The sequence below is a fragment of the Fukomys damarensis genome, unplaced genomic scaffold (assembly GCF_012274545.1).
Source record: "Fukomys damarensis isolate Sample0158 unplaced genomic scaffold, DMR_v1.0_HiC HiC_scaffold_36, whole genome shotgun sequence".
Classification (NCBI taxonomy): Eukaryota; Metazoa; Chordata; class Mammalia; order Rodentia; family Bathyergidae; genus Fukomys; species Fukomys damarensis.
Window position 1 is genome coordinate 12,187,252 of NW_022900948.1, and position 15,909 is coordinate 12,203,160.

Genomic DNA, 15,909 nt, shown 5'->3' on the forward strand with positions numbered 1-15,909 from the left:
GCCGGGGTGTTGTTTTTTTTTTTTTTTTTTTTTTTTTTTTTGGTTTCGGGGATTGAACTCCGGTCCTTGTGCTTGAAAGGTAGGCTCCAGAATCACTGAGCTAAATGCCCAGCCCTGGGACAATTTCTTGATCATGCTGGGGAGATAGATCCAAAGGACAGCACAATATTACCAGTAAGTTAACCCAGATATTAGAAAGAACAGGTAAAGATTTTAAAGCTGCTATAAAAAATGTAGACTTACAGAAAATATTGTCTAAGTGGATAGATATACGGATTCTATGGTTTATATCTAGTTGTCCCTCTTAAAGCCTTATGGGATTATAGGCAGGACCACTGGAGGGTGGTGGGATTATGAGCATTTATAGCTGACTGCTGTTAGTAGCTGAGGCCTGTGGGAAGAAGTGGACCATTGTGGGTGTGACTTGGAAGGTTATATCTTCCTTCCTGGCTCCTCTCTTGCTCTCTGCTTCCTGTCCACCATGCTGTGAGCAGCTCTCCTCTGTCATGCCGTCCTCCCTAGGAGCCAGCCACCTATGGACTGAAACTTCTACACACTGTGAGCCAAAACTTTTTCTCCTTTAAGTTGTGGGTGTTGGGATTTGGGTCTCAGCAACAAGAGTGATGAAAACAACGTAGAATCTAAGCAGACTTATAAAAACAATAGAAATATACACTTCAGAAATAAAAAATTAATTGGAAGTCCTAACTGTTAAATGTGAATGTAGATCCATGGAAATTATTCAATTTGAAGAGCAGAAATAAGCAAGTTTTTTTTAAAGGAGCTATAGTGACCTGCGGAATATATTTTATGTATATAATTGGAGAACCAAAAAGGAAGAGAGGAGAGGAAAAAATATTTGAAGAAAAAGTGGTCAAAATTTTTCTAAAGTTAGTGGAAAACAGAATTATCAGCAGCTTAGTGAGCCTCAAGCAGGATAATTACAAATAAAACCATGTCTAGGACATTTATAGTCAAACTAGTGAAAACCAAACACAAAAAATAAAATCCTTGGAAACAGAGAAAAATAACACATTGCATACAGGGAACAGTAACATAAAATATAGCTGACTTCTCATCATAAACAATGAAGGTCAGAAGACAATGAGATTACATATTTAGAACACTGAAAGAAATTACTGTCAACCCAGAATTCTATATCCAATCCCTTATTGAGGGCCTCAAAAGAGTAAAATAAAACACATTTTATGATAAACCAAAGATGAGAGAACTTATTGTTGTCATATATCAGGACCAAGAAATATTGGTAATGGTAAATGTGTGGGTAAAGACAAAAACTACCTTTTTCTTCTGTTAATTTTCTTAAAAGACATATAATTGCTTAGTGCAAAAAATAATGTCATTGGCATTTGGGTCATCTAATGTAGAAATAAGATACATGAAAACAATAGGACAAAGGATGGGTAGTGATGGTAAGTGGAGTTGTAATGGTGAAGGTGAAGTGTGAAGGTGTTTGCTATTTACTCTTAATAAACAATGGTAAGTTTAAGATGCATAGTTGAACTCTAGAGGAGCCACACACACACACACACGCACACACACACACATTTGCATGCATAGACACGCACATAAAATACAAAAAACCCAATATAAAAAAATAAAATGGAATACTTTAAAAATTCAATGAATATGAAAGAATACGGAAGATGAAAAAAGCAGGTAAGAAAAAGTAGAAAACAAAGAGCAACATGTTAAAGGCAGCCATACTTTCTTCATGAGGCTGACCATAAGGTTAGGAGAAAAAAACCCAGAAAAACCCAACCATGATGGCCACAAAAGACACTGTTTAAAGAGACACTATAAAGACACAGAAAAACTGAAAATAAAAGAATGGAAAAAATGTACCACGGGAATAGCAAATATAAGTGGCTATCATTATTAGACAAAGTAGGCTCAGGATAAGAAATATTCCCTGAGATAAATAGGAACATTTTATAATGATAAAAGGTCAATTCAAGGTGGAGAGAAAAAAATTAGAGTGTATGCTCTTATAAATAGAACTTCAGGATGTATGAATTAAAAACTAACAAAATAAAAAGGAGGAGAAATATCCACAATGATATTGTTAACATTTCTCTCTCGATAATTGAGAGATATAGAAAATCTGAACAATATTGTCAACCAACTTCATCTAATACATTTATAGGACCTCACATTAGAGAACTACAAAATGGAAACTACACCCAAGAACTGCCAAATTTTTGCAAAGACCAACCAAATACTAGGATATAAAATACATTTCAAAAGATCAACTTTTACAGATTTTAAGTGAATCCAAATTCAACAACCATCAGTGACCAAAAAATACTAGGGATAGCTTGAGCAAAATAGAATTAAGCAATATTTTTGAATCTCCACATATTTAGAAACTAAAGAATACATTCTTTTTAGGATAGTTCTGAAGCTCGAACCAGGCTTCTATGTATGTTAGGCAAGGACTCTATCACTGAGCTATATTCCCAGCCCTTTTCAAATTTTGTTTGAAATTACCCAGGCTCTGAACTTGCAACCCTCCTGCCTCAGTCTCCCCAGTAGCTGGAGTTGTGGGTGTGAGTCATGATAACTGGCTTAAAGAACACATTTCTAAATGACCCATGGGTCAAATCACAGAGGAAATTTAAAAGTATTTAATTGAATAGTAATGAAAATATTTTAAAAATTGTGAGGGCTGCTAAAGTGATACTTAGTGGAAATGTAGAGCTATATTAGAAAAAACATAAGATCAATGTCCTAAGATTCAACTTTAAGAATACAGTAAGGAAGAAGTTAAATCTAAGCTAGTAGAAGCAAGATCAAGATAAAAAGAAACATAATAACCATGATCTGGACTGAAAATCACTACAGAATCTACAAATATTAGAAAGGATTAAAGAGTAATGTTATCAACAATCTAGTGTCAGTAAGTTCATCAACTTAGACGGAATGGACAAATTTCTTGAAAAATACCATTTACCCCAACTGACACAAGAAGAAATGGAAAATACCCCATACCTATTTAAGAAATTTAATTCATAATTAGAAAGTCTTGGGCCAGGGATTTGGCTCAATGGTTCCGCTGCCTGCCTCACAAGTGCAAGGACTGGATCCCCAGTACCAAAAAAAAAAAAAAAAAAAAAAAAAAAAAAAAAGAAAAAAAGAAAGTCTTCCACAAAGGAACTCCAGGTGCAAATGGTTGTATCAAATGATGTAAGGAATAAATAATACTGATCTTGCCAGATATAGTGGCACATGCCTGTAATCCAGCTATCTGAAAGGCTGAGGCAGGAGGATTGCAAGTTTGAGAACAGCCTGGGCAGCATAACAACACTCTGTCTCAAAAAAACCAACCAAACAAACAAAACATCAATGTTACACAATATCTGTGAGAAAATAGAATATGAGGAAACAAAATTCCCACTTATGATGTCAAAATAGCCCTGATATCAAAATCAAAGCTATTATACAAAAAAAAATTACAGACTTAATTTCCTTCATGAACATAAATACAAATTTAACAAAATAATATTATATCTCTACCAGCAATATATAAAGAGAATAACATGTCAGACCAAGTAGAGTTTCTTCCAAGAACATAAAGTTAGCTCAAGTTGAGAAAAATCAAAATATTTCTTCACATTTGCAGAATACGGGAGAAAAATCATATGATGACATTTCAGCAGATTCAGAAAAAATACTCATCCACAAATATTGTAATGAGTCAAACAGAATTACATTTTCAAAAGTGTTTAGTAAGTACATTGAAAGGTGCTATATAAATGGAAAGCATTTTTCTTGTCATATCTCTGCGTTAGCACTCTGAATTACAGGCTATTTTTCTGACAAAGACTTCTTGGGACTTGAACAACATACTTTTCAATTATTCATTATATGCCCTCTGAAAGAGCCAATTGGCTCTCAGACAGAATTTGATGGAATAATAACAAAAATGACAACTATGAAAGTCTGCACTAGGGCCGGGGATTTAGCTCATTGGTTCGGTGGCCTGCCTTGCAACCTCAGGGACCCAAATTCAATCCCTGGTACCAAAAAAAAAGAAAAAGTCTACACTGCCACCAATACTTGAGGGCTTCCTGTGTGCTGTGCTCTGGAAAAAGTACACTTTATGTATTGATTTTACTTTTTCTCACACTACTTCTGTGAAAGTAATGTGAATATTTCTCTCTTCTTCATAGATGAGAGGATGGGGATTAGAGAATACCTCGTGTAAAGTCTCACATGTAGTTTGTGGCAGAGCCAGGAATCCAGCCATGGCTTACACTAGAGCTCTGCCCCACTCCTTCTCAGTATTGGGGTCGAACCCATGGAAGACTGAGCTACACCCTCAGACCTTTTTAAATTTTTATTTTGGGACAAGGTCTTCCTAAATTGACTGTCCTCGAACTTTTTATCCTCCTGAGTAGCTGGGATTGAGCTGTATCTTTTTAACCCTACCTCTCTTGCCTCCTGTAGCCTTATCTGGGAAGGGTCCATTTTGAGTTGGATTTCTTCTCTATTTCTATGGAGGCGCGGGGCTGGACTTATATCCTCTGTGCTGATGTTACATTGCTAGAAAAGAAAAACCCTTCTACTGTACTTTGTGATTTTTAAATTCTCAGCATGTCAAATTATAAAATATATACACATTCAAAAAAATTTTTGTTTTGGTACCGGGGATCGAACTTGAGTCCTTGCACTTGCAAGGCAGGCCACCGAACTGCTGAGCTAAATGCCCAGCCCCCACATTCAAAATATTAAAACCACAGCAATGAGTGAACAATCTTAGTCCTCCTCTTCATAATTCCCTAGTCACACTACCTATATGAGACCACTGTCAACAGAATCTATACAATTTTTCTAGCAATTTTCTGTGTAAATGCAAATATACATACACACATTGTCTTAAAGTAAGCAGATGTGTCTCTGTTCCAGTAAGTTTTTTTTTTTTTTTTTCAGTTCTGGTGATGGAAGCCAGGGCCTCCCACATGATAGGCAAGTGCCCTATCACTGAGCTATTCCTTTAGCCCCTGTAACTTGCCTTTTAATTTAACAATTTACATTGGAAAACTTTCCAAAATAATACATAAAATTTACCACATTCTTCTATTTTTTGCAATAATATACTGTTTTAAAATTTTAATAGACAAGTAACAAGTAGGTCTATTTATTACATACCACATATTTTGAAATATATTGTGGAATGGTTAAATTTAGCTAACATGCATTACCTCACATTGTGTGTGTGTGCGTGTGTATGTGTGTGTGTGTGGTGAAAACACTTGCAATCTACTTACTCTTTTAGCAATTTTCAATAATAGAATATATTGTTATAACTATAGTCACTATGTGTGCAACAGCCTTTCTTTCAAAACCATGCATAATATCCTATTGAATTGATATAATTTATTTTATTTAATTCACTTAACTAGACTCTAGTAATGAATAGTTTTTTTGCCATTTAAAAGTATTACAAATAATGCTGTAAATTAATTTTTAAGTATTCACTTTTGCAGCAAGCTATATAAGATGTATATACAAAATTTCTATAAGAAAAAAATCAAGAAAGTATAGTTGCAGCTGGGTATGATGGCATATGGCTGTAATCCATACTATTGCAAGAGAATTGCAAGTTTGAGCCCAGTCTGGGCAACTTTACAATTTAGTGAGACCCTGTAGCTCAGTGTAAAGGCCATGGGTTCAATCGCCTGTACCAAAAGGAAGGGAGGAAAGGGAAAGGAGGGGAAGGGGAGAAGGAAGGAGGGAAAGAAGGGAAGGAGAGAGAAAAGGAGAAAGGAAGGGGAGGGAGGGGAGAGAGAGAGAGAGAGAGAAGAAAAGAAAACTCTTGTTCAATTAAAGGATACATTTTACATTTTGGTACATATTGCCAAATTACTCTACAAAAAGTTTGCATCCATTTGTACTCTTAGAACAAAGTATGATATTTCCTATTACCCTACATACTACTGAATGTTTCAAAACTCCAGGAGCTCTTTTAGCTACAACATTTATCGAGTGCCTTCTGTGCTCTTTAGGTATAGCACTAGGCTCAGGGATTTAAAATGCATTCAGTGTATAGCTGGAGGAAGGCTTGTTGGTGAATTACCATTCCTTTGGGACTAAGAGCTTCTACTCCTTTAGAAACTGAAATTGCAAGCTGGTGAGTATTTGGTTTCAATTTAGCATAATGGAAACCTGTTATGAGTTTTAAAATAAGGATCAAGATGACGGAAATGGTAAACGGAGTCGCCTGGGTCCCAGGAAGGAGGATACAGCATCTGTGGGTTTGCATGCTTTGAAGACTCCCTCTTTCCAAGGTCAATCATGTTTCAGCCTTCAATTCTTCACTGGAGGTGTGAGCTGCTAAAGACTCCAGCCATCCTGAGAGCAGGTGCTTCTTAGTAGATAAAGGGGCCACACAGGTCCTGAATGGCTGAGGGCTGAGATGAGTCTACAAATGGGACTGCAGTGCTGCCAGCCATCACTTCCTGGGAATGAACTCTGGCCGGGCAGCACACTGTGTACTTAATGTGCATCAGCTCATTTAATCCTCCTAACAAGCCTGTTTGTCTGACAGAATATACTTTAAAGATAAAGATATTGAGGTTCAGAAAGTGCAAGTAATTTGCCTAAGGCCATAGAATTAACAGCACAGCAGATAATCAAACAACAGTATGGTTGACTCACACTTGGGCTCCATGGCTCTATCTGATCCCATGCTCACTTTAATAAACCATCTTCATGATAGGGAATAGCTTAAGAATTTTTATATTCTTATCTCCCCTACAGTATGCTCAGGGACAAATACATCACTTATACCGTTCAGTAGGACATGAACCAAAATGGCTTAAATGCTGGAAGTAAGTGGTAATAACTGTCTTGAGTTGGATGTGGTAGTACACATGCCTGTAGTCCCAGAGCACTGGGAGGCTGAAGCAGGAAGATCACAAATTGGAGCTCAGACTGGGCAATTTAGTGACTTAGTGAGATCCTGACTCAGAATAAAAAAGTTTAAAAGGGCTGAGGACGTAGTTTACTGCAAAGGCCCTGGGTACAACCCCCAATACCGCCACCAAACAAAACAAACAAAAACACTGAGACTGACCAATTTTATTTTCTAAGTACCCATCGACTGATCATACTATTTTATGTGAAGAGTTCTCAGTAGCTTTGTCTCTAAAATGCAGCAATTTTGTGTACTTTGCAAGGAGGTGCTGGGCTGGGGATTTGGCTCAATGCTTCTGCCGCCTGCCTTGCAAGGAGGTGCTGAGGATTGGGTATAATGACTGTGCAATGTCTGGCTGAGTGCCTGCCCACTAGTTAGTGCTCACTAGATTGTGGCTGGGGATGATGATGGTGGTCTGCTGGTCTCTGCTTGCCCCTCCCTTCTCCTACCCCCTCTATAGATTATGCTAGGTGAATGGACCTCATGCCCTTGGTATGTCTCTGCTGTAAATGACAGCGTCTCATGTCAGCTATCTTATTCAGTCTCAGTTGCTCTCCCCAGCTTTCCAGCTTCTTTGGAGCCTACTCTCCAGTCTTTGATTTCCTCAGGTGTCCTAGGATAGAGTGAATGGAGCTGCACAGAGGGCTGTTTATGGGAAGGGATGACCTGGGGGATATTATCCCACAGGGATGGATGTTAATCTAAAGATCATCCAAAAGTAAGCGTGAGCCAAGAAGGTGATCCAGAACTATGCCCCAAAAGCAAGGTAGTTTAGAGGCCCAGAGAGGCAGCATCTCAGTGGGTTAGGGGGACTCGTGCAGAGAATGAAGTGCAGGGTGTTAGCTGTGGCCAGATATCATACTTGGTAATATTGAGGGAAGGGAGTAAGATGCTTGCGACAGAGCAGCAAAGTCAGATGACCCAGGAAAGAAGTCCTGTGAAGGTGGAGAAAGAGGAGGTGTTTTATGTGGGCAGCCATCCTAGACCAGCCACTCACCTGCCCAAGTGCTGGAGGTATATCTGACGTACAGGCTTTGTCTCCCTGCATGCGTGGGTCTTTCATAAATAGGAAGAACTATAAGTAGCTGATGTGGTGGAGAGAGGGAAAGAGTAGAAATGAGACAGATACAGTACTATCAGAGGGAGCTTAGACTCTGTCTCATAACTGATGGGAGTTCCTGGAGTCTTTAAATCAGGAGAGTGACATTTATGTTTTACAGAGATTATTTATAAATAGTGATTAAAAATTTGGTTTCAGGGCTGGTGATCTAGCTCAGGGGTTCTGCCACCTGCCTTGCAAGCAAGCAAAAGGTCCCAAGTTTGATTCCCAGTACCAAAAAAAATTTTTTTTAGTTTCAAATTCTGGTCAATTTTAGATCAGTTGCTTGATCTTTCTATGTCTCAGTTTCCTCATCAGTACAGTAGGAGTAATAACAATTCTGAACCCCTAGGCTAGTTGTAAAGATTAAATAAAATAATATATACAAATAGCTTAGTAAATGATTAGGTCAGATTAAGTGCTCAAGATCTGAAAATGATAATGATAAATTATTAGAGTGAAGGGAAGCTGGAGACAGGGAGATAAAATATGGTTAGGCAAATTTCAGTAAGGACCTGAATTAAGAGGATGTAAATGGAGCAGATAGTCACGAAAGATATTGAAGAAATTGTTAGATTTTTAAAATATAACACTAACAAGAGGATAAAAATAAGGCAGGCATCAGTTTCCAACCAGAGAAACTAACTGGATGGTGGTATACTTGAATAAGAGAGGGAATGCTGGAGGAAGTGGCAGTTTGGGTTATAAAAAATATAATGAGGTTGATTTTTAAGATATTGAGTACCCTATGATTGGTGTGAACAAGAGGCACTGACTGGGAGGTCTATACTACAGAAGGAGAGAAAGGTATGAGCGGAGGTGTGTAGAATAGGAGGACCAGAGGCTCCAGCATACTGTATATCCCCAGAGGAAAGAGTCATGGGTATTGAGAAGGAGCCACTGGAGAGACTGGTGATGTGTAATGAAGATGGAGAAGTTTCAAGAAGGAGGGAGGGAGCCCTCAGCAATGTTAGGTCCAATAAGAGAACTGAGAAATGACTACTAGTCACCTGAGTCATTACTGATGCCTTCTATGAAGATAAGTGAACTCTATCCAAGTGCTAGGATCTGGGATAGTGGCCCAAAGATGAACAAGATGCATTTCTTGCTCTCAGAGTGTTCACACTGGAATCCCTATCAATGAAAATAGAAAAATGCTCAACTATGAACATCGGGCTGGAGCATCTGCTGTCTAATTGATCGCTGGGGTTAAATTGTCTGCCATGGTAGGCTGTATAGGTTTCTTTTTCCTGCTTCACTCTTTCATAGGTGTCCCCCTGTGATCAAATAGAATGACATTTCCAAGAGAACTGGGCCTTCTTTGGTCAATAGCATAAGAATGGTGGGCTTCTTTTGCTGGAAGTTCCAAGCCACTTCCCATATGTAGTACAGTATTCTTATTCTTTTCACAATATTGTTCTCTTGTAGAATAGAAACAACAGAGTATCTATTTGAAGATGGATTTGGTTCTTAATCTTACAACAGCCTAGACGTGGTGGAAGGTGAAGGGGAGAGTGCTCAAAGTGAGGAAAGGAAGAGTACAGAAGGATAGGAGAAAGGTGGTAATATATCAGGAGGAGTTAGATAAAGAATTACCAGAGGCCAGTTGGGTAGGCTTTTGCCAGGCAGAGGTAGGAGGGGCAGAAAGGGGGAAGGGAAAGGTGACATTCCTAGCAGGAGATATAGTAAAAGCAAAGGAGGAAAGGTGAGAAGGTCCAGGCCAGGCTCAGGGACTGTGAGTAGCTTCATTGGATTATGTCTCAAAGTCTTAGCACATGAAAGGTGGGAAAGCAGGCTGCATTAGAAAGTTTGGGCCAGATGAAGAAGTTCTGAGGGCCCACAGAAGGCGTTTGGTCTTTCTTCTTCTGTAGTTTGATGGCTTCTGGGAGGAACTTTCAAAAGCTTTTCAGGAATGCAGGCTTGTCTGTCTCAGGCTTCTTCTTCTGGAAGACCAAGGGCCTGGAGTGGCAGCCTGATATTCAATCTCCTTTGCCATGGTTGGGAAGTCAGGGCTGCAGCTGATTTCATTGGCCTGTTTTGCATTTATTATAGTGTGGCTTTTATAGTGTGTTAATTGAAATATTTCCAACTGCCAAAAACAATTACACTCAAATTGCCTTGTCAGTTCTTTTATTGCCAGATAAATGTTTTACAGACATATTTACTGGGGGCAGTGGTAACTGGATCTCATTTTCTATTTAAGGCTGGTGGTTTGAGTTGGAATTGGCCCTCCAGTGCTCTTTTGTGGGGCAGAAAGCTGTTGGGCATTGTGACGCTCCCATCCTGTTACCTTAGGGATCAGAGGCTCTTCAAAGGAAAGAGTTTTCTGGCTCATCTGGCTTAGCCTCAGAGAAGGGTTCCCATCACTGGAAACCTTGGCAACCTGGCAGAAATCTGAACCCCACTGCCCACCCTATCAGTAACAATTCCAGCCCAAGCTAAGCATGACGTTTTTCTCTTCTCCTGGAATCCCTTTCCTCCCTCCCACAATCCAAGCTGTTCTCAAAGAATCATTTAAGAACTGCAAAAGCCTACCCAGTCTAATCTAACTCTCTCACTTTGCCTTTGACTCAGAGCCTTCTTCAAAATCACACCAGTGGTCAGTTACAGACTCAGGAGCAAGACCCTTTGCAATAATGTACCTTTACTGCCACTAACACATTCTCTTAGTTCATATCGACCCCTCATTTAGTGCTCCAGGTCTGCTTGTTCCAAGATCACCACTGTTGTATCTCCATTCCCCACTGATCCTGTTTATGCCAAGTAGTCTAAAATGCCTATATGCTGTGGGATTTTTGTTTGGTAGAACATTTTTAAAGATTAATTTTACCGGTACAATTTAAATATATGTAACAATCACATTCATCAAACAGAATTTGCACCTGTACATGATATATCTTGATTCCTCTTTTTCTCTCAATCCCTTTCCCTCCCTTCAACTCCCTCCTCTCCTTATTTGTAAAAGCTTTGTTTCTGTTTTTAGAACATTTTAACATACCTATCATTGTTCTTCTCTTGCCTTTGTATAGCTGTTTTCTCCTTCTGAAAAACATCTTCTCTACCGAGGCAACATATCTTACTCTTTGACACCCAGCTAAGAAAAGGCCATCTCTGGCTCCCACATCTTAAAGGTTCCATCATTTTCCAATACCACCTCTCTGGAGACCAGGCCTCTAACAAATAAACCTTTGGAGAGCGCTCAAACCATATCTAAACCATATGCTCTTAGGAACATAAAATTTTACATGTTAGAACTGGAAGTTTATCCTGTCCAATATTATACTTTTTCCTGTTGAGGAAATTTAAACTGAAAAAGGATAAACATTTCCCAGGCTTGCAATGACCAATAGGTTTAGATGTTATTTGCTCATTTATTCTATAAGTATTTTGAACATCTACTATGTTCTGAGGATTGTTCTAGATGCTAGAAATATAGCAGTATACAAAGGAAATATAGTACCTGCACATAAGGCACTTGTATTTATCCCAAACAAGTGTTTATGAATATAATCTGCCTTTGAAATCCCCTTATTGACCATTACAGAGCTGAGCATTTAGAATATGCTTTTCAAGTATTTGTTGACTTACATACAATTAAGAAAGGCCCAGTGCTAGGGTTGGGGATGTAGCTCAGAGATAGAACACCGGCGGAGTTTATATAAGATCATGGGTTCAATCCCCACTGGTGCCAAATAAGGAAGGAGGAGGAGGAAGAGAAGGAAGAAATGCCTAGTGCTACCATCTGGTTACTTTTTGTAGGTTAGCCTCACTGATGCTGAAACAGAGCTGCCTCAGATACAGACCCTCCTTGACTGGGCTAAGAAGCACAAGTGGCCACTGCAAGTGTTTCTGAGAAAGTTCAGTATCTTTTGTCTGTGAGGTCCTTTGGGTAAAATACTCTCTAGCGTCCCATATCAATTTGCTTATCACTTCCCTTCTCTTTCTGTTCTTTCAGAGTCTCAGCATGAGCAGAGGAGCCAGAAAGAGAGTAAGTACTGAGACCACCATAGCCTCTCAGCAAGATACTGATGGCATTTTTCTGTATTGAAAATATTATCCATACATATTTAGAAGATTCAAACAAGCTAGAAGAACATTGAAATTATGCTTCAATATACCATCCTGGGGTAACCTTTTAATTAACAGGTGATGTTATATCCTTCTAGATGTTTCTGCATATATAAAAATTATATGTATTTATTTTTTTCAATAAAATCAAGCTCTGAAGACTATTTTATGACCTTTTTGCATAAAATATTTAGGGTATCTTTCATTGCTAGTAAATATATTTTTGTAGCATCTTTTGAAATTACTGCATAATATTTTGCCATATGCTCCATAAAGCTATACCATAATTTATTCAACCATGCTCCGTTGTTGGACATTTAAAATTTTTTCCTCTTTTTCACTGTTATGATCAATTCTTTAATGAGCCGTCATACATCTAAATATTTGGTGAAGTCCTTCACTATTTCCTTAATATAAATTTAGCCACATAGAAATTTGAGTCAATTACTATAAACAGTTATTAAGTTTTGGTAAAAATTTCCAAATTGCTCTATAAAAAGGTTGTGTTAATTTATAGGTGCCTACTTTCCTACAAACTAGCCAACAATGGATGATAGTATGGTTGTTTTACAGTTTGCCAGTTTTGTGTTTGAAAAAAGGCATTGATGTTATATATCTTTACTGCCTAGTGAGGGTGAAGATTTTGAAAATATGTCATGGCCATTTTGGCAAGGTGTTTAACTATAAAGGAAAACAAAACTTCTAGCCCTTAAGGGTTAAAGTAAGAGAGTATTGTTTTGAGAGTAACCTTAAGATGGCCAAGTACAAATTAGAGTATAGTTTAAAAAATAGTTTGGCAGGCCAGGGATTTAGCTCAGTGGTTCTGCCGCCTGCTTCACAAGTGCAAGGTCCAGAGTTCGATCCCCTGGTACCAAATAAATAAATAAATAACAGTTTGTCATCCTTTCTGAATATCTGAGCCTCTTTGCATAAAGCTCAGCCTTTGACATTTAGTCCTGGACAGTACCTTCCACTATAAGGAGTCAGTAAGGGAAAGCCAGTTCTTGATCTAATTACTGGGGCCACAGGCCTTCCATATGCAGCTAAGCACTTTCCCTTCAAGGTGGATGTGGCTGTGATCTTCAAGGCAATTGCCTGAGCAATTCTTTTGGACTGTTCCATGAGTGGTATGCTGTATATTTTGTTTTCTGTGTACAACAGCAGAGCTTGGCATCTAAGAGGATTTGTGGATGAAGGGGCTTCCTGCAGCATTACTTGCTTGTCAAAGCAAATCAAGTACTCTTGACTCTTATGTGAGGCTTTTGTGCAGGATGAAGATTCAGGAACCGAAGTGGGAGAAGGGGCAGATGAATGGACACAGTCCAAAGCCACAGTTAGACCCCCTGATCAGCTGGATTTGACTGATGCGGTGAGCAGCCTCCTATCCTTGTTCCTTCTACCTCCTCCAGCTTCAGAGATATGTTCATCCATAGAACAGATTAGAAGCCTGCACAGAACCTGGGTGTGAGATGTCTGCTGGTACCTTGGGGAGTATTAAGCCTCAGAGCTTTACATGTGTTCGTCTTGGTATTTCTATCCATCAGGAGTTAAAGGAGGAGTTCACCCGGATCCTGACAGCCAACAACCCACATGCACCCCAGAATATTGTCCGGTACAGCTTCAAAGTAAGTCATCTCCTCGTGAAACAGGGCCTTTGTATTTTCTTGGAGTGGCAGTGACTTCCTACATTGAAAAATACTCTTGGTTATTCTAGGAAATCATTGTTAAACTGAGGTCCTTGGCTAGAATTCTGGAATTTTACATGGAGTTTTCCAGAGATTTGAAAAAATGTCTTTATGAATTTTCCTTTCAGTCTTGCTAATTATAGTTTCCTAAGTGCCTCGCAGATTTACCTTTCTTTTAAGAATCTTTAAATGAATCATTTGGTTAGAAAAATACTTTTCCAGGAAAAAAAGAAAGAAAAATATTTGTTCAACATGTAGAACATATTTTTATCTAACATAAGCTTATTGAATCTTCAGAAGCTGGACTTTTCTCCAGCCAGACACCTGGTTAGAGCACAGACTCCCCTCTACATAAGAAGATGCTGGTCTCACTTCCACTGTAGACCTCCCTAGCTGAGAGGAAGCCCTAGCAAACTCTGGATGCAACATTTCTTGACGTCACGGACAGGAAAACAGGCGACCCATGTATTAGCTAGTTTTCTGATTGACAGAACACAATAAAACTTACACTCACAATTCAAAGGAGAAGAATTTTAATTTTGCTCATGATTTCAAGGCGTTCAATCCATGAGTGATTGGCGATGCAGAAACATCATGGTGAAAGGACATGGTGGAGCATAGCTGCTTAGCTTCTGGCAGCTGAGAAGCAGAGCAAGGGCACAGTGCCAGCAAAGGAGGGGCAAGCCATCACAACCCACTAAGACACACTCAGGTGCTCCCCAGCTCAGCTCCCAAGCTGTGGTTAAGCTCAACTACCACACTCCATGAGAGCCTTTGTTTAGCACCCATACCATGTTCTCACTTGCTAGACCTGTGTGTGGCATGTCTTTGGGGAGGATAACTCTTGTTTTTAGCCATCACAAGGTCAGCTTCTGTGAGGAAGCACTGAAGAGAATTTCAGAGTACATTCTGAGTAAAAGCAGAAGCGATGCTTATGTTTTAAAAAATTTCACTTTGAAACCTAATTTTTCTGTGCTTACTGTGTGCCAGTATCAGATCCTATATTAGATCTTTTACATAGGCTATTACATATATTCCAATGTTTCTTTGATATAGGAATATTATTGTTTTCATTTTATGGATGCCAAGGTTAGATTAGATAAAACAAAGTACAAAGTCATGTAGCCAGGATTCAAGGCAAGATTTGAATTAGTTTGACTCCAAAGCAGGATTACATTGCTTCTTTTTTTTTTTGTACCAGTATTCAAACGCAGGACCTTGTGCTTGCCAGGCAGGCACGGCACCACTGAGCTAAATCCCTGGCACTTAAAAATTGTTTCTTTAAAATATTTTAAAATATATATGTACAAAATTTGAATAGATAATAGAAACCCATAGTAAAAATTTCAAATGATTGAAACAGCAATAAAAATAAGACCTCTCTTGACAGGGATTTAGCTCAGTGGCACCAGGTCTGCCTTGTAAGTGCACAGTTCTGAGTTCAATCCCTGGTACCAGAAGAAAGAAAGAAAGAAAGAAAGAAAGGAGGGAGGGAGGGAGGGAGGGAGAGAAAGAGAAAATGAGACCTCCTTCTGTCCTGTGTCTTTCTCCCTGGAGACAACAGTTTCTTTCTCCGTCTTTTTTTAAATTTTGTTTTTGGTTTTTTATGGTTTTTTTTTTTTTTTTTTTTTTTTTTTTTAATGCAGTTCACACTGCCCTTGAACTCACTATGTAGCCCTGGTTGGCCTTGAATTCACAATGATCCTCCTGCCTCGGCCTGGTATTACAGGCGTGTGCCACTATGCCTGGCTGTTTTTATTTTAATGGATAGATTGAGACATAGTTCATGTACCATACGATTTACTCACTTAAAGTATGCAGTTCAATGGCTTTTAGTATATTCATAGACTGTGCAACTATTTGACACAACCAATTTTAGAACATTTTTATTTCTTTCCAAAGAAATTCCACACCTCTTGGCTGTTACCACCCAGTCCTCCATCCTTTCCAGCACTAAACTATTTTCTGTCTGTATAGATTTGCATGTTCTGGACATTTCATAAGATGGAATCATACCATATACAGTCTTATGTGACTGGCTTCTTTCATTCAGCATAATGTTTCAATTCATCTACATTGCAGCATGTCAATACTTCATTTCTCTTTATTGCCAAACA

General features: G+C 38.7%; 1 protein-coding gene across 1 annotated transcript in view; it reads left to right on the top strand.

Moving 5' to 3' along the window:
• Dnai1 (dynein axonemal intermediate chain 1) overlaps positions 1-15,909 on the top strand; it is a 62,481-nt gene that overhangs the window by 9,172 nt on the left and 37,400 nt on the right. Inside the window, exons 2-4 of the mRNA XM_010619248.2 lie at positions 11,995-12,027; positions 13,378-13,476; positions 13,652-13,732. Coding sequence (XP_010617550.1) covers positions 11,995-12,027; positions 13,378-13,476; positions 13,652-13,732 — 213 coding nt within the window. The remainder of the gene's footprint in view (positions 1-11,994; positions 12,028-13,377; positions 13,477-13,651; positions 13,733-15,909) is intronic.